Consider the following 26,587-nt stretch of genomic DNA (forward strand, 5'->3'; position numbering starts at 1 on the left):
TTAATCAAAACTTTCCATACATGTTTGGCCATGGAAGAAGTGGTCAGAAAATGACTTAGACCTGAATGCCAAAACATTCAGGAGATAAAGGTACTCAAAGTTGACCCATTTTGCATACCCCACCATACCATGACGCATCCATGTCTTCATCACTGGAAAATAAACAGTTGACATAAACATTTAAATGCTTACAAAACAAGGTTGTCTAACTATTTCATAATATCCTTAAATTAATGTAATCATAGAAATTGACATTTTCCTTCAACATGAATGATCTAAAAAAAAAAAAGTTAACCCCTTAATTAAAAAAAATTATATATATATTTTTAATTTAAGGGGTTAACTTTTTTTTTTTTTTTTAGATCATTCATGTTAAAGGAAAATGTCAATTTCTATGATTACATTTATTTTTCATCATCATCTGAAGTTGTGTTGGGTCTGCCCTTGGTTGAGACACAACATGCAGTTGAATACAGGGTGGGTGTCATTACAATAATATGAGATAAAATAGGATCCTGCACGCTGCTCTTGCTAGTATTACACTTTACGTATCAGCCCCAAGGCCTTCGTCAGAGTTTTTAATATGCACCCTTATGTAGACATTGCCCACCCACATTCGTTCAGTGCAGTGAATGGGGTTGGAGTCAAGGAAAATGTGTTTCCAAATATAACAATAACAAACAGAAATATAATTCATTGAACGGACTTATCCCTTCAGACCACTGCAATTTAGCTGGTACCCCTTTGAAATGTCAATTAATTTGAAATGTTAACTTTAATTACTTCCACAAAGAGGGCCGCGGGTCGACCCACCGTCAAATATCAACTTAATGTTCATGTCTGTCAGAATATTTTAAGATAATACACAACGCAGAGGACTAGAGGTCAATAGGGAATAAATTATCAATGGAAATAGTTGTTAATCTGTTTAGAATGTGTGTAGGAATGTCAGTCCTGGACTCATAGCTACGTGCGTGAAGTTTTCATTGGTTCAAATGGTCTATACATCGAGTCTGAAACAGGATATTTGTAATCTGGCCGTTGGCCCAATTTTACTGCAAGGAATTCTAATTGGTCAACCGCAGGCTAGGTTTGGAGGTTTTAAAATTACATCCTGTCTATTTGTTCTGTGGAAGAATCACTGAGGACAGGGGAGAATGAACATCTGCCTCTCGCATAACATCTATGATTTGTCCTCTTTGAATAAAGCTATTTTTCTCCCCTTGATTTGCTTTGGGGTCTATGTTATTGAAGAGTAACATCAACTGCTAACATGTTTATTCTATTATCTATATTTCTATGATCAATAGGTTTCCTATGGAGGATTCACAGTATACTTTAAAACAGATTTTCCAATTCAAGTTAACATTTTGGCATAAAGTCACTTCCTGAGCACTTCTACTATGGACAAATATGTATGGTAAGCTTATAACGATGCTAGCTTTTAAACATGGTAGCGCTCACTGTGTTTCTTCTCTACCTAGACAAGTCTTTAATCTACAATGTCGTTTGGTGACTGACAAACAAAAATCAAATTAATCTATCAATTAAATAGTCCTTCCACGCCAGTTTCGCAAGTTTATTGGCCGCAAGTGATGTCACAAGTGATGCGACATACATTCGCCGAACCCCAACCGGGTCATGGCTTGAAGGGATCCAGCCAGAGACGGAACAAATATTTCACCAGATGAATACATGTGAAGGATCCCCTTTGCGTTTCCAGTGAGAGGAAATATGTTAGTGAGAGAAAGCCCCGTGGGAGAAGATGGATTTTGGTCGACATTCTGAAAAAAATCTCATCGATGAAACATTTGATCTCAGTACAGTTTTCTGTTCCCAAAACTAGAATCGGTTATGAACAGAGTAGACTTAACCTTCGCCAAAGTTGTAAAACACAATCGCTTTGTTTCGAAGGAGCGCAAAGGCGAGTTATTGCACACGCGCACTTCACATAGTAGGCGTTCCCTAACGGAAATGTGCCGATGTATGCTAGAACCGGCTTATAGGATATCGCAAGCTCGTGCTTGGCCCAGCCCACCTCCTTGCTTGTTCTGCCCACTATGACTCATTTGTTCCGATTAGAAGCGACAGGTGGTGGTCTATCTTGATTTAGTTATAAAAATCTTTATTTCAGTTTTTGTTAAAATCGTTAGATTTGTTTCGAAGCGGGTTAGGAGAATGAACGTAACAGTTTAGGGAAATAGTTAGGTTTAGCTAAAATGCAAAACATGTCAACTTCTGTCGTTAATTTGACAAAAGCTGAATCCCTTCTCGCTATGATCCCCGAACCGAAGATCCATAATATTTACGATGTATCCTTCCGTCCCCTCTTCCTTCTATCCTTTCAATACGTTGAAAATATATCCTAAACGTTAGACAGTAAAACATAGCTGGGTGCAATAAAACATTATCAGACCATGACATAAATAAATCGGTGTTTTGAGAGATTCTACTACACCGTCTCTAGCGCCATCTCGCGGAAAATGACAGTGAGCAGCTAAAGAACGCTTGCTAACTAGCAGAGGCACTTTTGCAGCAGGAACGTTGGGTAAAAGTACTTCCGGTAGGTCATGGAATCGCTTGTAGAAGGTACGTTTTGATACTGAACTTTTCAGTTGTGATTTTATTTCCATTTACCACATTACATATTTCGCCCAGAAATAACATACTTTATTTGTTGCTGATAAAACTAAGTACAGCTCCATAACGTGGATATTCGAGAGAGGCCAAGGCAAGAGGAAGCCGTAATCAACCATCTTTATTCTGCTAGCAGCAACCATAACAAGAAAAGAGAGGATTTTAGTGTGGCTGTAATTTGCAATTTATTGTATGTTTCTTAGCTACTTGTTTAAAAGACCGGATTCGTATTTTGGAATATAGCAAGATAAAGCTTGGAAACACGACTCGTTCACCCACGGCACACCTGGAGGTTTATGATTAGTAGACTGGCTATATTATATTTTTTCATGTTTCCAACAGGTTTACCTTCCTCTAATCCCCCACCGCCAACCCAAGAGGCTAGACCAGCAGCTTCAGATGTAAATAACGAAAGCAGTAGTATCACGAATTCGAAGAAGAGGAAAATAAACCGTTCTGAGAGGGAAGACATTGATTCAATATCGTCATCTCCTAAAACCCACAATTCCTCTTCGTCCTCCACTTCGCAACAAATCCAGAAGAAGTTGAGGTTCGAAGATTCCGTAGACTTCATAGGACTGGATGTGAAAATGGCTGAGGAGTCGTCATCTGCATCGTGTTCTTCAAACAAAACCAAAACAGTTTTTTTGGCTGGGGTTGTTGGGCATCATGCAAACGGGCTGACGAAAACTGCAGGCTCCACTACCTTCTCCAGCAGCAAACCTGGAGCTGCAAAGAAACTAGTCATCAAGAACTTTAAAGGTAGTATATTCAAAACATTCAAGTGGTGTGTGCAGTATTCACATTAGTCCCTTCTAGTGAAAGTTTCTACTAAATTTTAGGCAAAGTAATTAGCACAATTTATCTGCTTTAGTCTGGCTAATCTAGCTATGCAAGTTTGAAGTGAATATGTGAGTCAGTAAAATCCACAATGATACACTATTCAAATGCCTGACATTGATGCAGCTCATTTGTCTGAATATTGTTAGTTAGATATGTTGTCTTGAACTAATTATGTTTTAAATGAACTGTAGTACAGTTGAAAGGACACAACAGAAAATGACCGTTCTCACACGGTTTCCCGCAAATTTTCTACACAGAAAAGCCCAAATTGCCTGAGAACTACACACACGAGACCTGGCAAAAACTAAAGGAGGCGGTCGAGGCCATTCAAAACAGCACTTCAATCAAGTACAATCTTGAGGAACTCTACCAGGTACCAGAAAATTCTGCACCTGCCTCATTTCTTTTCAGAACAGTCCTAGGTCATGTTCGTTCGGCACCAAATGGAAGAAAACAGATTGAAAAGAAAAATTGCCTGTTTTCCGTTGCTAAATATTTTATGCTTTGTGCCCTGATGAATACGACCCTGTGGTTGTGGTTATTATTATGATTGGCCACAGATGGGAAGTCTTCATCCTCCCCTGTGAGTTTCATGACCGTGGCTTCTTATTCAAGCCCTGTGATTTAGCAGTCGGTAAGCCAAACACAGTCCGAACAAACAATCTCTTTTTTTTCACCATGTCTTTAGGCCAGTATCTTGTGGAAGAGCTTGACAATAATTCACGTGATATGCCTGCACTATTTAATAGCTGTGTTTGGTTATGGGTTTTTTAGATTATATGACGTGAGTGTAGTCTTCTGTAGGGTATGACATGCATAGATAATCAATGTTTTAGCCCTAAAATGCAATAAACTTGATAGTGCTTATCTTTCTGTTGTTTAGGCTGTCGAGAACCTCTGCTCCCATAAGATATCTGCCAGGCTCTACAAACAGCTACGGGTGGTTTGTGAAGACTACATCAAGGCACAAATCGATCAATTCAGAGAATATCCTTTTCTGTGTGGAAACAGGTGGTCCTAAAAAGATAACATGTTTAATACACTTCAATATATGTTTGGATGTTGTTCAGTCCTTGATCACTCAATGTAGGCTATTATCATAAGTCAAATTATTTTGTATTTGAACTACAGGAACTCAAGTCATGTCCTTATAAAGTTTGATATTGAATGCATTTTTTTTTGTAGTTTTACTTTTTTTTATATACATTCATTTTGCTTGGTATTTTCTCCCCAATTTCGATCTGGTCTCTTCGCTGCAACTCCCCAACAGGCTCAGGAGTTGAAGGTCAAGTCACGCGCCCTCCGAAACATGACCCTCCTATCTGTGCTTCTTAACACCTGTCTGCTTTACCCAGGAAGCCTGCTGCACCAGTGTGTTGGAGGAAATGCTGTTCAACTGACAACCAAAGTCAGCCTTTTTTTAACCTTTTCATTTAACTTGGCAAGTCAGTTAAGAACACGTGCAAATTTACAATGCCGGCCTAACCCGGACAACGTTGTGCCAATTGTGCGCAGCTCTATGGGACTCCTGATCACGGCCGGTGGTGACACCGCCTGGGATCGAACCCGGCTCTGTAGAGACGCCTCAAGCACTGCAATGCCACTCAGGAGGCCCTTGAATGCATGTATTTTTAATCATATGTACTGAGATCACACTGCTGCAGCTTTGTTGTTGTGCATATGTACCTGCTACATCCTTGACTCTATGCTCACGGATGTACTGGACAGTACCCTCTTCCTGAAGAAAATAGACAACTGTTGGCAAGATCACTGCAGACAAATGGTATGTCTTTATGACTCTTGTCTTCGACAGGATATCATTTGATAGGTGTTATTCAATGAATTTACAATGAATATGATTGAGATTATACATGATTTCTTTACTGAAAATGTTTCTTTTTTGTAAAATATTTTTTTTACAGATCATGATTAGAAGTATATTTTTGTTCTTGGACCGCACCTATGTTTTACAAAACTCAATGCTCCCATCAATCTGGTGAGTTGCTCTTCCTCAAATAAACATTCTGTGTAGTAAACATTGATAATGTCATCTCTGGCCATATTATATCAATAGTCTTATGGTTATTATTTATATAACCCCTGTTCTCTTCAGGGACATGGGCCTAGAGTTGTTTAGGTTTTACATAATCAGCGACATGAAGGTCCAGAGCAAGACCATCTACGGCATCCTGCTGCTCATCGAGAGGGAGCGCAGCGGCGAGACCATTGACCGCAGCCTGCTCCGGAGCCTACTGAGCATGCTCTCTGACCTGCAGGTATGGCTCTGCCCCTTCACACAGGGCATGGGGAAAAGTCTACTCAGTGGATATCTTGTTCTATTTGCCTGGTCCAGAATCACCCCGTAGCCCCTCTACCCACTAAGCACTTGTGTAGATCTGAAAGGATTGGAATGGTGGTTTATCCTGGACCATGCAATTGGTTCTTTGGCTCCAATTCATTGTACAACTCCACATTCACTCCCATACAGTAAAACAAAACAATGCTGTGTCTATGAATTTGTTCTTAATTGACTTGCCTAGTTAAATACAGTGAAATAAATCCAAGCCTGACAACGCAAGGGGTGTTTGTCCGTTGTTATTTGCAATCAGCAGCACCTGCGTCTGGATTCGAGTTGATGTGATCTCAGCTCCGCCACTTGAGAAATAGCTTTAATGACACCCAATGTTCTCCCCGCTCCTGACAGATTTACCAGGACTCCTTTGAGCAGCGCTTTCTGGAGGAGACCAATCGGCTGTATGCTGCTGAGGGACAGCGACTGATGCAGGAGAGAGAGGTGATTTATCCCTCAACACCGCTAACTGTCGGAGTCTGACTAGAGGCAGCTTTTCGATAGTCTGGTCCCATATCTGTTTGTACTGTGTAGCCAAAAATGACACTACTGCCGAACTTGTACAATGATCATAGGAGTTGGTAAGATCTGCTATTGCTCTCTTGCCAACTTCTATGATCTTCACATTACAATTATATTACTGCACTGTTGGCGCTAGAAACATAGGCATTTCACTCCACCTGTGGTAGCTTCTGCAAATCGAAACTTTGATTTTATTTTACTCAAATGTAATGTTTGGCTATACAGCACAAATCGATCTGAGACCAGGTCTGTTTGCATTTTGAGTCTTGTGTCAACTTAGTTACTGTAGTTACTGCTGGTAAAAAAAAAAAGATTTTAACTACTTTGTTATTTTGGATTGATGTGATATGTGGGATGATTTTACATATACTAGATGTTTGTTTCACCCTGTAAGGATAGGCTTCGTATGCCAAATGACTAATGTCTCTTCAGGTCCCAGAGTATCTCCATCACGTCAACAAACGCTTAGAGGAGGAAGCGGACAGAGTCATCACGTATCTAGACCAGAGCACACAGTGAGTATTTTTTTTACTTGATTGGATTGCTTTTAGAATACAAGGGGTTAGCCTTCTAAAAGCCCATGAGTATTGTGGTCCTCTGTTTTAAGTTCTACATTTGACTCAATGAATGTTTGATTTGCTGCCTTCTTGGCACTGGTCTCAACAGGATCTGCCGGTGTACATATAAAGGATGAAAAGAGAGCGATTGACTCATTTCCTCCCTTTTTTTATTTTCTTCAGAAAACCTCTCATTGCCACTGTGGAGAAGCAACTACTGGGTGAACATCTCACTTCAACTCTGCAGAAAGGTATATGTCAGAAAGTACCGACTTGACACACTGGGACAGATATCTATCTATCTATCTAATTGCTATTTTTCCATCTCCAGGCTTGAATCACTTGCTAGATGAGAACAGAATCCAGGACTTGTGTCTTCTCTATCAGCTTTTCAGTCGTGTGAGAGGGGGCGTACTGGTTCTCCTACAGCATTGGATCGAGTACATCAAGGTATGCTTGAAAAGATCAATGGTCTTTAGGTCAGAAATTCCACCACCGAATCAGTAATTTCCTCTTACTAATTAACATTTTGGCGGTGTGGGGACACTTCCAAGTACAAAACAGTAGAAAAATTGGATCATTCATTTGTACAGTATAGTGGGGCTCCCGGGTGGTGCAGCGGTGTAAGGCACTGCAACTCAGTGCTTGATGCGTCACTACAGACACCCTAGTTCGATTCCAGGCTGTGTCACAACCGGCCATGATTGGGAGTCTCATAGGGCAGCTCACAATTGGCCCAGCGTCGTCCGGGTTTGGCCGGTGTAGGCAGTCATTGTATATAAGAATTTGTTCTTAACTGACCTGCCTAGTTAAAAATAATAATAAAGTGGCCCTTGACACCTCTACGAACCTCTCACAGGCCTTTGGAAGTACGATCGTCATTAACCCTGAGAAGGACAAGACCATGGTACAGGAGCTCCTGGACTTCAAGGACAAGGTGGACCACATCATTGACATCTGCTTCATAAAGAACGAGAAGTTTGTAAATGCCATGAAGGAGGCTTTTGAGACCTTCATCAACAAGAGACCAAACAAACCTGCTGAGCTCATAGGTTGGTATTGCATGATGATCACCTTGTGAATGTAATCCTGGTTCCATGAAGCAAGGAAACTAGATCTAATGCTATCGCTATAGGATAAATTATGACACTACTACATAAAATGAGCTCCCCTTTTTCAACATGTCTTCATTCATAATGTTTGTGTGTTATGCTCCTGTCAGTTGAAAGCTACCTTATAAAAGTAAGCAAAACTTCTTTTCCAGATTTTCATAAGTGAATTAAAAAAATGTAAATTAAACAATACAGATGGTTATATTTTGTAGCAAAACACGTGGATTCAAAGCTTAGGGCGGGTAACAAGGAGGCGACGGACGAGGAGCTGGAGAAGATGTTGGACAAGATCATGATCATCTTCCGATTCATTTATGGTAATGTCGTCCCAACATATATTCAGTTATGGTAATAATAGTCCCATATATTCAGCCAACCATCTACTTCCAGGTCCTTTTAACTCTCTCCTCTTTGACAGGTCTCTTAGAAGTCTATCTTAGTACTTGAACTTCATATTTCCCTTTTGGATTCTTGAATAGGCAAAGATGTTTTTGAGGCCTTCTACAAGAAAGATCTGGCCAAGAGGTTGCTGGTGGGAAAGAGTGCCTCTGTGGATGCCGAGAAGTCCATGCTGTCGAAACTGAAACATGGTCAGTGTGTTCCCCATCAGACCCGGGTTCAAATAATATACATTTTCTATCAAATGGCTGTGCTTGACTGACTGATCCAATGGAATAGTCTCATAATTGCAACACCAACCTTATCCTTCTGACACTCGGGGCAGGCTCAATCAAATGCTCAAAATAATATAAATATTTCTAATAGTATTGAGCCAAGTTCTGCCCCATACAATCATCCACCGCTGTCTACATCAGATCACACCACTGCCATTAGCTACTACTATAAACGATACGAATACAACTCTTACCAAACAACTATGAGGCATGTGATACTGAATGAGACCAGTAGCTCGTAATCTTGGTCCTTTCTTTAGAATGTGGAGCAGCATTCACCAGCAAGCTGGAAGGCATGTTCAAGGACATGGAGCTTTCCAAGGACATCATGGTGCAGTTCAAACAGGTACGTACACATGCTTCTGGAATAGGGAAGACCATCAGTAGTGATTTCTCAGTTTTTAGGGCAGCAATATCAAATACATTACACAGTCAGCTATAGATATGTAAGGGGGGGGGGAGCTTGTCGTTGTGGCAGTATTTGGACATCAAAATAACTTTTAAATATTAGCTTCTGTATTTTTTTCTACCGTTTTTCTCTATTACATGCAGTGTCAAAACATCCCTGGTAACATTGAGCTGACGGTGAACATCCTCACCATGGGATACTGGCCCACCTACATCCCAATGGAGGTCCATCTGCCCGCAGAGGTTACAAATATCGAACCCTTCGGGCTCTTTTGTTTTATGACCTGATATGTAATACATTTGGTTGGTATCCCAGATGGTACCCTGTTCCCTTTATAGTGCTGTACCTTTGACCAGGGCCCATAGGACTCAAAAGTAGTACACTATATTGGGAATTGGTTTATTATAAAAAGGCAAAATGTAGATACAATTAAAACATTTTTAAAAAATATCATTGGAATTACAAAGTCATTTGTGGAATATTAGGTTTCTATATTGTGTAAAATCACTACCTATTGACATGCATTGTATGGAAAATGGTACACTGTTTCTTTAAGAACATCAATTTTTGTGAGCGATGACATTTGACAAAGCTGTCCCTTTTTCTCTTTCTGTGCCCCCAAAAATGTGGACATGCTGGTAAATTTACCAAGTTGTTAACTAGCTAGCTAATGAGGCAACGTGACTGAATGAGGTGTAAACAAATGCCCCCCCCAAGTGGTTTTGGAAAGGCCCACAACATGGTTTATGAATGTAAAATGAGGCCCGTCAATCCACGATAGGAAGAAAATGAAAAAAATCTCCCTTTTTTTCACCCTCTAGGGCACTCAGAAACAACGGTACAGCAAAGCCTAATCAACACCACAATTATTATCTAGGTCATATGTTTTTTTAATAGACCTGTCCTCAGTGTTTACTGTTTAACACTTTTGCCCCTCTTGTCCAGATGGTGCGACTGCAGGAGATTTTCAAGACGTTTTACCTGGGCAAGCACAGCGGCAGGAAGCTACAGTGGCAGTCGACGTTAGGCCATTGTGTTTTAAAAGCTGAATTTAAAGAGGTAGCTACCCATCTATTGAATGATGTTTCACTCATTTACACTGAACAAAAATATAAATCCAACACACAACAATTTCAAAGATTTTACTGAGTTACAGTTCATATAAGGAAACGTGACTGGGAATACAAATATGCATCTGTTGGTCACAGAGACCTTAAGAAAAAGGTAGGGACGTGGATCAGAAAACCGGTCAGTATCTGGTGTGACCACCATTTTCCTCATGAAGCGTGACACATCTCTTCCACATAGAGTTGATCAGGCTGGTTGTGGCCTATGGAATATTGTCCCACTCCTCTTCAATGTCTGTGCGAAGTTGCTGGATATTGGCGGGAACTGGAACACGCTGTCGTACACGTTGATCCAGAGCATCCCAAACATGCTCAATTGGTGACATGTCTGGTGAGTATGCAGGCCATGGAAGAACTCAGACATTTTCAGCCTCCAGGAATTGTGTACAGATCCTTGTGACATGGGTCCGTGGTGCATTATCATGCTTAAACATGAAGTGATGTCAGCGGATGAATGGCATGACAATGGGCCTCAGGATCTCGTCATGGTATCTGTGCATTCAAATTGCCATCGATAAAATGTAATTGTGTTCGTTGTCCGTAGCTTATGCCTGCCCATACCATAACCACATGGCCGCCATGGTTCACAACGTTCAGCAAACCACTTGCCAACCTAACGCCATACGCGTTATCCTCCATCTGCCTAGTACTGTTGAAACCGGAATTCATCTGTGAAGAGCACACTTCTCCAACGTGCCACTGGCCATCAAAGGTGAGCATTTGTCCACTGAAGTCTGTTACGATGCCGAACTGCAGTCAGGTCAAGACCCTGGTGAGGACAATGAGCTGAGCTTCCCTGAGACTGTTTTTGACAGTTTGTGTAGAAATTATTCGGTTGTGCAAACTCATGGTTTCATCAGCTGTCCAGGTGGCTGGTCTCAGACAATCCCGCAGGTGAAAAAACTGGATGTGGAGGTCCTGGGCAGGCGTGGTTACGCATTGTGAACGGTTGGACGTACTGCCAAGTTCTCTAAAATGACATTGGAGGCAGCTTATGGTAGAGAAAATAACATTAGGTTATCTGCAAACAGCTCTGGTGGACATTCCTGCAGTCAGCATGCCAATTGCCTGCTCACTCATCTCACATCTGTGGCATTGTGTTGTGACACAACTGCACATTTTAGTGGCCTTTTATTGCCCTCAGCAAAAGGTGCACCTATGTAATGAGCATGCTGTTTAATCAGCTTCTTGATATGCCACACCTGTCAGCTGGATGAATAATCTTGGCAAAGGAGAAATGCTCACTAACAGATGTAAACAAATTTGCACAAGATGTTAGTGAAATAAGAACATTTTATTTCAGCTCATGAAACATGGGACCAACACTCTACATGTTGCCCTTGTTTTTGTTCAGTGTAATATATTTAGGCAGAATTTAAAAAAAATTAACTTTTCGTATCCCTGTTTTGTTTGTTTTTTCCCAAATAGGGCAAAAAAGAGCTTCAGGTTTCCCTGTTTCAGACGCTAGTGCTGCTCATGTTCAACGAAGGAGAGGAATTCACCTTGGAGGAGATCAAGCTAGCTACAGGAATAGGTTTGTATGATCACAATGTAGCATGTTCTGCTGAATGTCTCAGTCATCACACAAATCATAATGGATCAAATAGAGCAGTCATCTTGAAGTTGATCAATTTATTTTCAGAGATTTTGCTTAAACAGTAGAAACGATAAATATCATCTTTTGTTTTGATGTGAGAACCACAATCTTTTGCCTCGTCCTTTTGGATTGAGTTTGTGTTGACATAAAGTGGGATGTGCGTGCGTATGTACAGTGCCAATAGAAAGTATTCACACCCCTTGACTTTAAAAAATACATTTTTGTTACAGCCTGAATTTAAAATGGATTAAATTGAGATTTTCTGTCGCTGGCCTACACACAATACCCCATAATGTCAAAAGATCACTCAGTTGAGCAGTGAATTTCAAACACCGATTCAAATACAAGGGTTTTCCAATGCCTCACAAAGAAGGGCACCTATTGGTTGATGGGTAAAAATGTATTTTTAAAAAGCAGACATTTTAATTATCTTTTTGAGTATGGTGAAGTTACACGTTACACTTTGGATGGTGTATCTATACACCCGGTCACTACAAAGATACAGGTGTCTTTCCTAACTCAGTTGCCAGAGAAGAAGGAAACTGCTCAGAGATTTCACCATGAGGCCAATGGTGACTTTAAAACATTTGGAGTTTAATGGCTGTCATAGTAGTAACACTGAGGATGGATCAACAACATTGTAGTTATTCTACAATACTACCCTAAAACACACAGTGAAAAGAAGGAAGCCTGTACAGAATACAAATCACAAAACATGCACCCTGTTTGTAACAGGGCACGAAAGTAATACTGCTAACAAAAAATTGGAAAAGCAAATTACTTTTTGTCCTGAATACAGTCTTATGTTTGGTGCAAATCCAATACAACACATTACTGAATATCACTCTTCATATTTTCAAGCATAGTGGTGGCTGCATCATGTTATGGGTATGCTTGTAATCGTTAAGGGCTGGGGAGTTTCTTTTTGGGGGGGATAAAAAGGAAATGGATTGGAGCTAAGCACAGTCAAAATCCTAGAGGAAAACCTGGTTGTCTGCTTTCCACTAGACATTGGGAGATTAATTTACCTTTCAGCAGAACAATAACCTAAAATACAAGGCCAAATCTACACTGGAGTTGCTTACCAAGAAGAAAGTAAGTGTTCCTGAGCTCGCCAAGTTATTATTTTGACTTAAATCTACTTGAAAATCTATGGCAAGACCTGAAGATGGTCAACAACCAATTTGACAGAGCTTGAAGAATTGTGCAAATATTGCACAATCCAGAAAGACTAACAGCTCTAATTGCTGCCAAAGGTGCTTCTACAAAGTATTGACTCAGAAGAGTAAATACTTATGTAAATGAGAGATTTCTGTATTTCATTTTCAGTAAATATGCTAAAATATCTAAACACGTTTTCACATTATCATTATGGGGTATTGTAATCCATTTTGAATTTTGGCTGTAACACAACCAAATGTGGATTAAGTCAACGGTATGAATACTTTCTGAAGGCACTGTGTGTATGTGCAGAGGATGGCGAGCTGCGACGGACCCTGCAGTCGTTGGCGTGTGGCAAGGCACGTGTCATCCACAAAGTCCCCAAGAGCAAAGACGTGGAGGACGGAGACAAGTTCTCCTGCAACGATGACTTCAAACACAAACTCTTCAGGATCAAGATCAACCAGATCCAGATGAAAGAAACGGTAAATTCACTCACTCACAGCAGGGTTGTGTTTGTTAGGATAATTGTTTTTTTTAAAGGTTTTTATTGGACTGCAGTTTTTTTTTTTTTTTTGGACAGGTTCAGGTAGCCCCTGCCTGTTCCAGTTTTGGGGCATTTCAAATAGGAATATGAGTGCCAGTCTAGTCTAGTTGTAGCGCTGCTGGTACAGAGCTAGCCAATGTCCCCTAGAGGCAGGTATTCAAATACCAAGTCTGTCATATATGTTTCCACTTCATCAGTCTCCTCCAATAGTTAGGTTTCCTTTCAATTGTCAACAGGTTTTCATGCAAATATTCTAATATCCACATAAATAACATTTTCCCACCAGAGATGTATTACCATCAAATTGAGTCGTTGTGGGTAAGTCTGTGCGTGATGATGTAGTGCATGTAAAAATAACTTTAGCCGTCAGTCAAGCTGTGTTCCCTCCATATTGGTGTGGCTGACTTCCGCGTTAAGCGAGCAGTGTGATAAGAAGTAGGGCGGCCATGCGGGTTATGTTTCGGGGGGGCCCATGTCATGATTTTTTTTATCCGACATTTTACTCGCAGAAGAAGGTTGGATGGAAACCTGGTACTGGTTTATTTTTAACGTCTATAAAGCAGGGGAAAAAACTAGGGAAAATTGAACATTAGCCACTTATTAATTTGGTGAATTGTCCCTGGTAGGTGGAAGAGCAAGCCAGCACCACGGAACGAGTCTACCAGGACCGGCAGTATCAGATCGACGCCGCCATCGTCCGGATCATGAAGATGAGGAAAACTCTGAGCCATAATCTCTTGGTGTCGGAAGTGTACAACCAACTCAAGTTCCCCGTAAAGGTGAGTAAATGGGGAACAAGCATGTTTGAAACACACAACCTTGTGTGCAGGAAGATAACTATTCACTTGGGTGAGGTTCCCAAACGCTTTGTTGCTAATGTGGTATTTTATTTCTCTTGATGGCCCAAACTGACCCTCCAACATACAGTGCGTTCGGAAAGTATTCAGACCCTTTGGCTTTTTCCACATTTTGTTAGGTTACAGCCTTATTATAAAATGGATTAAATAAAAACAATTCATCAATCTATACACCATAATGACAAAGTGTAAAACGTATTTTATTATTTTGCAAATGTATAATAAATAACATCTTATTTACATAAGTATTCAGACCCTTTGCTATGAGACTTGAAATTGAGCTCTGGTGCATCCTATTTCCATTGATCATCCTTGAGATGTTTCTACAACTTCATTGGTCCACCTGTGATTAATTCAATTGATTGAACATGATTTGGAAAGGCACACACCTGTCTCTCTAATGTGCCACAGTTGGCAGTGCATGTCAGAGCAAAAACCAAGCCACGAGGTCGAAGGAATTGTCCATAGAGCTCCGAGACAGGATTGTGCCGAGGCACAGATCTGGGTACGGGTAGCAAAAACATTCTGCAGCATTGAAGGTCTCCAAGAATGCGGTGGCCTCCATCATTCTTAAATGGAAGAAGATCTGAACCACCAACACTCTTCCTAGAGCTGGCTGCCCAGCCTAACTAAGCAATCGGAGGAGAAGGGCCTTTGTCAGGGTGGTGACCAAGAACCCAATGGTCACTCTTGACATAGCTCCATAGTCTTCTGTGAAGATGGGAGAGCCTTCCAGAAGGACAACCATTTCTGCAGAACTCCACCCATTAAGCCTTTATGGTAGAATGGCCAGATGGAAGCCACTCCTCAGTAAAAGGCACGTGACAGCCTGCTTGGAGTTTGCCAAAATGCACCTAAAGGACTCTGACCATGAGAAACAAGATTCTATGGTCTGATGAAAACAAGATTGAACACTCTGGCCTGAATGCCAAGCGTCACGTCAGGAGGAAACCTGGCACCATCCATACGGTGCAGCATGGTGGTGGCAGCATCATACTGTGTGAATGTTTTTCAGCGGCAGGGACTTGAAGACTAGTCAGGCTTGAGGGAAAGATGAACGGAGCAAAGTACAGAGATCCTTGATGAAAACCTGCTCAAGACCTCAGACTGGGGCACAGGTTCACCTTCCAACAGGACAATGACCCTAAGCACACAGTCAAGACAATGCATGAGTGGCTTCGGGATGAGTCCTTGATTGGCCCAGCCAGAGCTGTGCAGTGACAGTCCCCATCCTACCTGACAGAGCAAGAGGATGAGCAGAGAAGAATGAGAGAACTCCCCAAATACAGGTGTGCCAAGCTTGTAGCATTATACCCAAGAAAACTCACGGCTGTAATCACTGCCAAGGGTGCTTCAGCGAAAATCTGAGTAAAGGGTTATGTAATTGTTTGGCGGATATATTGACACGGGTGTTTCGTCTCGGGCTTTATCACTTTTATTAAATGGGTTACCAACATATTGAAATAATGATTAATGAAAATATGTCAATGTTATTTTGATGAATTTATTCATACGGTTTCATCCTTCCACGACATATAGTCCCAATGCAAATCTAGGGTTGCTACTCAAGCCAGCAGTTTGTTCATTGTATCGGTTAGGTTGCGATAGTCGTGAAAGCCTTGAGTTGTGGATCTGTGGATGCGACCCAGTTGTTCGTTGTAAATGTTCCGTTGCCAGTTCTTATCCCTTGCTTGCTAGCTAATATTGTCACGTCAAACATTGCAGCCAGAATAATAGCATATAGTTGCTGCTTGTGTGTTTTTGACCAGTTTTATACTGAAATTTCTTTGTCATAAAAATCATGCTAATTCATGGTTTCGACTGGCTGAGAAAAGCTGCCTGGAACAGCTGGAGATTACATTTCAATATTGAAACAATGTTGCAAATATCGGAGAGACTGCTAGGTTTATACAAATCTCTGCTGTTGAAGTCCAAAAGAAATGGGAGATGATGTCTAGATGCTTCTTACAGTGGAGATCAAGTTTATAAATTACTCAGCTGGGCTGATGAGACAGTGGATTGCTGAATAGGCATTTCAACGTCATAGACTTAGCCGGCGGTAACTTGTGGAATAGACATCAGCTGGAAGACTGTTTTAATCAATCAGCATCCAGGATTAGACCCATCCGTTGTATTAAGATGCATGGAAACTGTACAAGCACTTCATAGTGGACTGTTACTTTGAGGTTTCATGTTTTTCTGTTTGCTAACACTCATCTTCTCAACAGCCTGCTGACCTAAAGAAGAGAATAGAGTCTCTGATTGACAGAGATTACATGGAGCGCGACAAGGAGAACCCCAACCAATACAACTATGTGGCTTAAAGAGCGAGGGATGAAGAGGAGGGCGGGGGGGAGCAGGTGGTCTAGTCAGGCTGAAGTCTTCTCTGAGCACTCGGTACCTTGGATGTCAGCGTTACCCTCTTCAACCCAGCGACCGACAACTGAATGGATACTGCTCTGCGGGACTTTGTCAGGGGCCTGTTTTCCTGTGGACTGCATGCCCATTAAAACAAGAATATCGTCCATTCTTTTCTCAGTGCCGCTCAGTGAGAATTGGACTTAGCTACCTTGGACAAGAAGAAAAACAGACAAACCAATGTTGTTCCGTTTTTTTTGTTGTTTTTTTTACAGAGGGGGAAAATAAGTTTATTTTCAAACGTAGATCTTTGTCCATCGGCGTTCTGCGCCTTGTTTTTTTAAGTCACTACTTTTTACTTTTAATTCACTCTGTACTATCCCATGCGCAAATGTTCAAATGCATATCATTACTCTTACCATACTACACTTGGAAGAGAGCGAAACAAATAAACTGAAGCTTGTCTCTGTTGCATGTGAGACCCATGGATAAACATTCACATTAGGATTTTCTTTTTCTCTGGTGGATTTCAGTGTCAGATGTGGGCACCTGCAGCCAAGTCATACGATTCTCCATAGCTATTAGTCTCAAACTACTCCTGTTCATCAACAGCAATCAATGAGACGATTAAGTAGCTAGGCGATATTATGAGGAATTGACAGTACGTGCCAAAAATGGAGCACTTTTCTTATAGGGGTTGTAAATGCTGCTAACCAAACACTAACTTTTACAAGTTGTATGCATTTAGTTTTCCGTTTCACTTTTGCCCTGATTGTTTCAATGTTTGCTTTTTGTATATACAAGACTTTACAAATGCATTGACATTTTAAGTGCAAACAAACTTCGACAGTCACCTCGCCTTTAGGTCTTGTTCTTAACTCCTAGAGATGATCTACTACTAAAAGCACAGTGACATCAGTCCCTGTTACCCCTCATGTTTCCAAGTATAATATCTCAATTTACGATTCTATTCTTTGTAAGTCCTCTCTGTAGGGCTTATGGCAGGCCTTGCGTTTGGGCATTAATGGAGTTGTTTGAAATCTCAACAGATAAAAATACTTTGTTGTTTGAGAAATCATGCTTGACTGGACTTTGCCATGTGTCTGAATAAATTGTTTGTTTTCTTGCTTCAGATTAAAGTAATTGTCAGAGTTTCTATGTTGCCCCCCCATCTATTAATTTTCCTAGACATTCTTGCAGTTTCTCTTAATGCAAGGCAAAGTTGACATCCTAATAATGAAAGGATGAAATGTGTTGAATCAATAATTATGATTTCTCATCGGGACAGATTTGTCTTGTTTAAATACCGTAGAAGATTAATATCAGAATTTTAACACTCCTATTACCTTTCTTTCACTAACCTCAAAGGCTTATTTATATATTTCCCCAAGAGTGAGACAGTTTTGCATGCAATATATAATATTGGGTTACCAGCTAAAAATATTTTTTTATAAAAAGTGTAAGACTAGTGTCCAGCTGAACCTAACAAGCAACAGGTAACGCAATTAGCCGGGAGGCTAATCGTCAGACAGACGCAGACAAGACAACTAAGCCTCGCACTGTAAACAGGTTGGCCCAGCCCGTTCACCCTTATTCGTAGCATGCTGTCGACCTGTAAGAAAAAAGCTTAACAGACGACAAAACACTGCAGAGCGCTCCTGGGAGGAGCAAGCTTCGCCCAAGTTGGAGTATACTCTACACACTCAACTAAAAACACATATGGAGTCTTCTTCATAGGCGATGTTGTTGCCGGTGATGTCTGGTGAGGACCTGATTTACAACAGGCCTACAAGACCTCAGTCCAGCCTCTCTCAGCCTATTGCGGGCAGTCTGAGCACTGACGGGCAGTTGTTGTTGTTGATCCTGTACCTGTCCCGCAGGTGTGATGTTCGGATGTACTGATCCTGTGCAGGTGTTGTTACACATGGTCTTCCATTGTGAAGATGATCAGCTGTCCGTCCTATCTCCCTGTAGCGCTGTCTTAGGCTTCTCACAGTACGGACATTGCAATTTATTGCCCTGGCCACATCTGCAGTCCTCATGCCTAAGGCACATTCACACAGATGAGCAGGGACCCTGGACATCTTTCTTTTGGTGTTTTTCAGGGTCAGTAGAAAAGTCTCTTTTATAGTGTCCTAAGTTTTTATAACTGTGACCTTAATTGCCTACCTTCTGTAAGCTGTTAGTGTCTTAACAACCGTTCCACAGGTGCATGTTCATTAATTGTTTATGGTTCATTTGAACAAGCATGGGAAACAGTGTTTCAATGAACAATGAAGATCTGAAGTTATTTGGATTTTTACTAATTATCTTTGAAAGACAGGGTCCTGAAAAAGGTATGATTCTTTTCTTGATGAGTTGATATTCAGTACCTGTCAAAAGTTTGGAAACACCTACTCATTCAAGGGTTTTTATTTTTTACTATTTTCTACATTGTAGAATAATAGTGAAGACATCAACACTATGATATAACACATATGGAATCATGTAGTAACCAAAAAAGTGTTAAACGAATCAAAATAGATTTTAGATTCTTCAAAGTAGCCACCCTTTGCCTTGATGACTGCTTTGCACACTTGGCATTCTCTCAACCAGCTTCACCTGGAATGCTTTCCCAACCGTCTTGAAGGAGTTCCCACATGTGCTGAGCACTTGTTGGCTGCTTTTCCTTCACTCTGCGGTCCAACTCATCCCAAACCATCTCAATTGGGTTGAGGTCGGGTGACTGTGGAGTCCAGGTCTTCTGATGCAGGAATCCATCACTCTCCTTCTTGGTCAAATAGCCCTAACACAGCCTGGAGGTGTGTTGGGTCATTGTCCTGTTGAAAAACAAATGATTATCCTACTAAGCGCAAACAAGATGGGATGGCGTATCCCTGCCGAATGCTGTGGTAGCCATGCTGGTTAAGTGTGCCTTGAATTATAAATCAATCACTGACAGTGTCATCAGCAAACTACCTCCACACCATGATGATGACTCCTCCATGATTCACGGTGAGAACCACACATGCAGAGATCATTCGTTCACCTACTCTGCGTCTCACAAAGACACAGTGGTTGTGGACTCATCAGACCAAAGGACAGATTTCCACCAGTCTAATGTCCATTGCTTATGTTTCTTGGCCCAAGAAAGTCTTCTTATTGGTGTCCTTTTGTAGTGTTTTTTTGTTGTTGCAGCAATTCGACCATGAAGGCCTGACTCACACAGTCTCCTCTGAACAGTTGATGTTGAGATGTCTTTTAATGGAACTCGGTGATGCATTTATTTGGGCTGCAATTTCTGAGGTGCAGTTAACTCTAATGAACGTATCCTCTGCAGAAGAGGTAACTCTGGGTCTTCCTTTCTAGTGGCTGTCCTCATGAGAGCCAGTTTCATCGTAGACTGCACTTTGAAGAAACTTTGAAAGTTCTTGAAATTTTACGGATTGACAGACCTTCATGTCTTAAAGTAATGATGGACTGTCATTTCTCTTTGCTTATTTGAGCTGTTCTTGGCATAATATGTAATATAATACCAACCCTACCTTATCACAACACAACTGATTGGCTCAAACGCATTAAGGAAAGAAATTCCACAAATTAACTTTTAACAAGACACACCTTTTAATTGAAATGCAATCCAGGTGACTACCTCATGAAGCTGTTTAAGAGTGTGCAAAGCTTTCATCAAGACAAAGGGTGGCTACTTTGAAGAATCTCAAATATAAAATATATTTTGATTCCTTTAACACCTTTTTTGGTTACTACATGATTCCATGTATTATTTCATAGTTTTGATGACAATGTAGAAAATAGTCAAAGAAAAACCCTTGAATGATTAGGTGTGTCCAAACTATTGACTGGTTCTGTGTATTTATATTCATTTACATTACATTACATTTAAGTCATTTAGCAGACGCTCTTATCCAGAGCGACTTACAAATTGGTGCATTCACCTTATGACATCCAGTGGAACAGCCACTTTACAATAGTGCATCTAAATCTTTTAAGGGGGGTGAGAAGGATTACTTTATCCTATCCTAGGTATTCCTTAAAGAGGTGGGGTTTCAGGTGTCTCCGGAAGGTGGTGATTGACTCCGCTGTCGTGAGGGAGTGTGTTCCACCATTGGGGAGCCAGAGCAGCGAACAGTTTTGACTGGGCTGAGCGGGAACTGTACTTCCTCAGTGGTAGGGAGGCGAGCAGGCCAGAGGTGGATGAACGCAGTGCCCTTGTTTGGGTGTAGGGCCTGATCAGAGCCTGGAGGTACTGAGGTGCCGTTCCCCTCACAGCTCCGTAGGCAAGCACCATGGTCTTGTAGCGGATGCGAGCTTCAACTGGAAGCCAGTGGAGAGAGATATTCCAGACGTCAACAGTGAAGAGGCTGTTCCGGGATGCTGGCCTTCTAGGCAGACTTCCTCTGTCCAGTGTCTGTTCTTTTGCCCATCTTAATCTTTTCTTTTTATTGGCCAGTCTGAAATATGGCTTTTTTTTGTAACCCTGCCTGGAAGGCCAGCATCCCGGAGTTGCCTCTTCACTGTTGACGTTGAGACTGGTGTTTTGTGGGTACTATTTAATGAAGCTGCCAGTTGAGGCATCTGTTTCTCAAACTAGACACACTAATGTACTTGTCCTCTTGCTCATTTGTGCACCGGGGACTCCCACTCCTCTTTCTATTCTGGTTAGAGCCAGTTTACTCTGTTCTGTGAAGGGAGTAGTACAAGCATTGTATGAGATCTTCAGTTTCTTCATTTCTGAGAACAAGTATAGACTGATGAGTTTCAGAAGAAAGTTCTTTGTTTCTGGACATTTTTAGCCTGTAATCGACCCCACAAATGCTGATGCTCCAGATACTCAACTAGTCTAAAGAAGGACAGTTTTATTGCTTCTTTAATCAGAACAACAGTTTTCAGCTGTGCTAACATAATTGAAAAAGTGTTTTCTAATGATCAATTAGCCTTTTAAAATGATCAACTTGGATTAGCTAACTCAACGTGCCATTGGAACACAGGAGTGATGATTGCTGATAATGGGCCCCTGTACACCTATTTAGATATTCCATAAAAAAATCTGCCGTTTCCAGCTACAATAGTCGTTTACAACATTAACCATGTCTATACAGTATTTCTAATCAATTTGATGTTATTTTAAATGGACAAAAATGTGCTTTTCTTTAAAAAACAAGGACATTTCTAAGTGACCCCAAACTTTTAAATTGTAATGTACATAATGTGCATTAAGACGATTCCAATAGAGTCCCACAGTGGAAGAGTCATAATATCCATAAAATCCTAGCGGTCAAACAGGAAAATGGTTCCAATTGTTTTTCCACCATCCATTTGTAAGAGGGAAGATTTAGAAACACTTAACATAAGGGCTGTGTTTGGTGTAGGCTTACCCTGGCATGAAGATTCCATAACCATGTAAATCTTTTTCGGACAAGGTCACTTTTATCAAAATATTTGCCTGTATTTACCACCCACAAATTAAATGCTGCTAATGTGGATTTCATAAAGAACTACAAATGCCATAATGATCTGGGTGAGACTACCGAATCGATGCAAAGGTAAGAATCTCTGGATTAACTCATGTTAGTTAAATTTAGTAATGAATATTTTAAATAAATATACTTTAAATGAATATACTTTAAATAGACAGTTCTGTGAACAAAACAGGGGGCAGGCAAACGACAGGCCAAGGGCAGGCAGAGGTCAGTAATCCAGGGCAGGGCAAGCAGAATGGTCAAAACCGGGAGAACTAGAAAACAGGAACTAACGAGAAACAGGAGTACGGTAGGCTTGACGAGACAAGACGAACTGGCAACAGACAACACAGGTATAAATACACAGGGGATAATGGGGAAAATGGGCGAGAGACAAGCATCACAGATCAGGGTTTGACACCTTTTTCAGTTTGATATTTACATCATAGCGGTTCGTAGAAAATACATTGCAACTGTGAATGTTCACTTTTCTGTGAAGTCCAGACAACTGCTTGTGCATTGCCCATTGGGCCTGGTGGCCTACACCTACCTAACCATTTTCGTTAAAATAGGAAGCCCATCCACAGTTGATGCTAAGCAGCCTGTTTTTGTTTTAGTGTTAGATTTTGTATGTTTTTTAAAGTATGCTGAGCAGCCTGTGAGAAGGGCTGTGAAAGTGCTTTGTGCATGCAGGAACAGTCATGTAGGCTTTATTACTGAATAGTGTAGGTTAACAGGAAGAATAAACCAATATCACAATATGCCTTGATCATATTGATAGTAAAATGGTATCAATATCATATCAAATTAGCAATATTGGTGCCCACCACAACATTAAATAACATTTATATTTTAGTATCATTTCATCATTAGGCATTTAGCTTCATTTCAGAAGTGTGCTGTATCATTCAAGCTTAAAACCTTAACTTCTTTCAACTAAGTTATTTCCTCTCTGATAAGTCATGTAAAACAAAGTCTTGCGTGCCATTGTGGAAAAGCGTATTCACATTGCCCTCTCATAAGACTGCTTTAGAGAACAAGCACACAAGCACCACAACTGCTATTGTTTTTAAAAAGGCAGAGGCTACAGATCCGACTTTTCTGGACCATGTTTCTTGGTGGTGCAAATAGGCCTACGCGTGAGAACTTTTTAAAATACGTTCCACTTCTTTCTTATTCGTCACGAATCAACATAAAGATACCATTATTTGGAGTGGTAAGCATGAGCCAAAATTTGCCTCTCTTATTTTGATGTCAAACTCCAGTTACATGCTGCTCATCTGATTCAATTTTCAGAGAGCTTATGATTTCCTCATCTGATAAACCACAACTTCCTGTCTCTAGTTGGTAGTATTCATTCCCAATATCTTTGGTGTCTGAGATTTGATTGCGCTGCACCACTGACACTCCAGCTACTGTATGAACTCTTGGCTACATCAGGATGAGAATCAGAAGCAGGTTCTTCAACTTCAAAACTGTGTGTGCATTTTACACATTAAGTTGGATAACTTGAAGATCTTCTCAGAGCAGTTGACATTCCCTCATTTAAACTCTACAAGCAATAGGTTTTGTACCTGATCCTCATTTGCATTGTCTGTTTGTATCCGGTATGAAGGTAAGACCCAGATGCAGACAACGTCAAATTAACAATGGTTTAATAATCCAACAGGAGCAGGCAATAGACAGGTCAAGGCAGGCAGGGGTCAGTAAACCAGAGGTGAGGTAACGGTACCGGATAGCAGGCAGGCAGGATCAGGGTAGGCAGAGGTCAAAAATCCAGAGGTGGGGCAAAGGTACAGGTCGGCAGGCAGGCTCAGGCAGAATGGTCAGGTGGGCTCAGAGTCAGGACAGGGTCAAAACCAGGATGGTGAGAAAAAGCAAGATTGGGAAAAGCAGGAGCTGAGAACAAAAACACTGGTTAACTTGACAAACAAGACAGACTGGCAACAGACAAACAGAGAACACAGGTATAAATACAAAGGGGATAATGGGGAAGATGGGTGACACCTGGAGGGGGGTGGAGACAATCGTAAAGACAGGTGAAACAGATCAGGGTGTGACATATCGTACTGTTTTCTTGAATTGCACCTTGTTGTCTCTAGCATTAGAATGTATAAATGTGTCACAGTCCGCTTTAAGACTAAATCCATTTTTCAATGGGATGTACTTGAACTTGACATGATTTTGAGTTGCATTGAGAATTGGCCCCCATCTGAAGGTAGGCCAATAGAATCAAAGTGATACCAATTTGCACAGATATCACATGCTAACATTGCTTGTTTACTGTTATTTGGTGTTTTATAGAAACACCATGTTTGGTGTTTTTGTATCAATTAGTTTGTCTTGACTGTGTTGCACTGATTTACATTTGTGCTGTCATCCTCATCTCCTATCTCATTACATTACCGTGATTGGGAGTCCCATAGGGCGGCGCACAATTGGCCCAGCATCGTTAGGGTTTGGCCAGGCTAGGCCTCATTGTAAATAAAAATGTGTTCTTAACTGACTTGCCTAGTTAAATAAATATATGGGTGACGGGCTCAAAGAGTAGATCAACTCCAGCTGTTCCTCAATCTGATTAACAAGATGTTGAATGTTACCTCTTCTTGTCCCACATATTCCTAAGATTTTTTTTAACACTAGTGACAACTGGTTTTCTAATTGGCCATTGAAAAGTTTTTTTGACAAACCAAAATGGATTTTCGGAAGAAGCATTTCGCTTCCTGAAGTGCCACCATACACAGCAAAGCCATTGGTTATGTCACTGATCTGTTTCACCTCTCTTTGTGCTTGTCTCCACCCCCCTCCAGGTGTCACTCAGCTTCCCATTATCCCCTGTGTATTTATACCTGTGTTTGCTGTTTGTCTGTTGCCAGTTCGTCTTGTCTTTGTCAGGTCTTTCCCGTGGTCTTTCCCGTCTTCCTGTTTCTCTAGTTCTGTTTTCTAGTTTTTCCCGGTTCTGACCATTCTGCCTGCCCTAACCCCAAGCCTGCCTGCCCTCCTGATTCTGACCTGATCACGAGCCTCTGCCTTCCCTTGACCTGCCATTTGCCTGCCCCGTGTTTCTAATAAATAATCTGAGAACTGTACTATCCTCCTCCCATGTCTTTATCTGGGTCATATCCTGAGTCGTGATAGTAAGACCCAGCAGACTCTTACCAGTTACGCCGTCTCCTCCCAGGGAGCCACCATTGGAAGACACAAGGAGTTACCACTCATCGCCTCGGCTTTCGAGCCTCTCCAGGGGGCTACCATCTTCTCCAAGTTGGACCTCCGGAACGCCTACCATCTGGTATGGATCTGGGAAGGGGGTGAGTGGAAGACCGCCTTTAACATGGCTAGCGGGCACTACGAATACCTGGTGATGTAGTTCGGACTGGCCAACGCTCCTGCTGTGTTCCAGGCACTGGTCAATGACGAACCGGGACATGTTGAACCGGTTTGTATTCATCAACCTTGATGACATCCTTGTGTTTTCCCACTCAGCTCAAGAACATGTCAGACAAGTCCTCCAGCTGTACGTCAAAGCGGAAAAATGCAAATTCCATCACTCCACCATCTGGGCTACATCATAGCTGCAGGCAACATCCAGATGGATCCTGAAAAGGTGAGAGCTGTGGTGGATTGGCTGCAACCCACCTCCAGAGTGCAGCTGCAACACTTCCTGGGGTTCGCCAATTTCTACCACCGGTTCATCCGGGGCTACAACAGGGCTTCTCCCCTGTCAGCACTCACCTCTCCCAAGGTCCCATTTACATGGTCTCCAGCTGCATACCAGGCGTTCTTGGACCTCAAACACTAATTCACTACTACCCCCATCCTAATACGTCCCGGCAGTTTGTGGTGGAGGTCGACGCTTCGGACATCGGCGTGGGAGCTGCCCTGTCCCAGCGTTCAGCCCAAGGCCAAAAGCGACATTCTTGTGCTTTCCTCTCTCATCATCTCAACCCCACATAAAGGCACTGGTTAGAGGGGACGGAACACCCATTCATAGTATGGACAGATCACAAAAACCTGGAATATCACTGCACCCCAGGGGGCGGCTAACGAGATGTTTGTCCCAGACTCTATCTGTTCCTCGGTTCTGGAATCGGCTCTTTCCTATCGATTGGCCTGCCAGCCTGGCTCCCATCGGAGCCTGGTCTTTTGTACGACAACGTTTTTGGTGGCCCACCTTGGTTACTGACATCTCCGCGTTTGTCGCCGCCTGCACCGTGTGTGCCCAGAATAAGACTCCTCTACTAGCTCCGGCTGGCCTCCTTCAACCCCTTCCCGTCCCTGGTCACATATATCCCTGGACTTTGTCACTGGTCTCCCCCCATCTGATGGCAACATGGTTATCCTTACCGTGGTTGACCGGTTTTCCAAAGCCGCCCA

General features: G+C 41.7%; 1 protein-coding gene across 2 annotated transcripts; it reads left to right on the forward strand.

Annotated features, from left to right (window-relative positions):
* Positions 1–2,095: 2,095 nt before the first annotated feature.
* Positions 2,096–17,890, forward strand: LOC118363630 (cullin-4B-like). Of its 2 annotated transcripts, XM_035744689.2 has the most exons (21): positions 2,096–2,589; positions 2,980–3,399; positions 3,738–3,853; positions 4,364–4,467; positions 5,194–5,263; positions 5,403–5,476; positions 5,594–5,756; positions 6,185–6,274; positions 6,785–6,867; positions 7,093–7,160; positions 7,241–7,359; positions 7,769–7,961; positions 8,234–8,338; positions 8,501–8,611; positions 8,956–9,041; positions 9,248–9,346; positions 10,050–10,163; positions 11,660–11,765; positions 13,302–13,474; positions 14,163–14,315; positions 16,622–17,890. In XM_035744689.2, the coding sequence occupies exons 1-21, from the start codon at positions 2,571–2,573 to the stop codon at positions 16,715–16,717; spliced, it is 2,562 nt and encodes an 853-aa protein (XP_035600582.1). In that variant the 5' UTR covers positions 2,096–2,570; the 3' UTR covers positions 16,718–17,890. The 2 variants fall into 2 exon arrangements, with proteins under 2 accessions (XP_035600582.1, XP_035600581.2); XM_035744688.2 differs by lacking the exon at positions 2,096–2,589 and having other exon boundaries at positions 2,759–3,399.
* Positions 17,891–26,587: the final 8,697 nt, after the last annotated feature.

The sequence above is a fragment of the Oncorhynchus keta genome, chromosome 30 (assembly GCF_023373465.1).
Source record: "Oncorhynchus keta strain PuntledgeMale-10-30-2019 chromosome 30, Oket_V2, whole genome shotgun sequence".
Lineage (NCBI taxonomy): Eukaryota > Metazoa > Chordata > Actinopteri > Salmoniformes > Salmonidae > Oncorhynchus > Oncorhynchus keta.

Bases quoted from the DNA above. Each gene is read 5' to 3' on its own strand.
- LOC118363630 (XM_035744688.2), top strand. From the start codon at position 2,934: ATGATTAGTAGACTGGCTATATTATATTTTTTCATGTTTCCAACAGGT. The intron at 5,757-6,184 runs GTATGGCTCTGC...CGCTCCTGACAG, and splicing joins GCATGCTCTCTGACCTGCAG to ATTTACCAGGACTCCTTTGA. The intron at 9,042-9,247 runs GTACGTACACAT...TATTACATGCAG, and splicing joins TCATGGTGCAGTTCAAACAG to TGTCAAAACATCCCTGGTAA.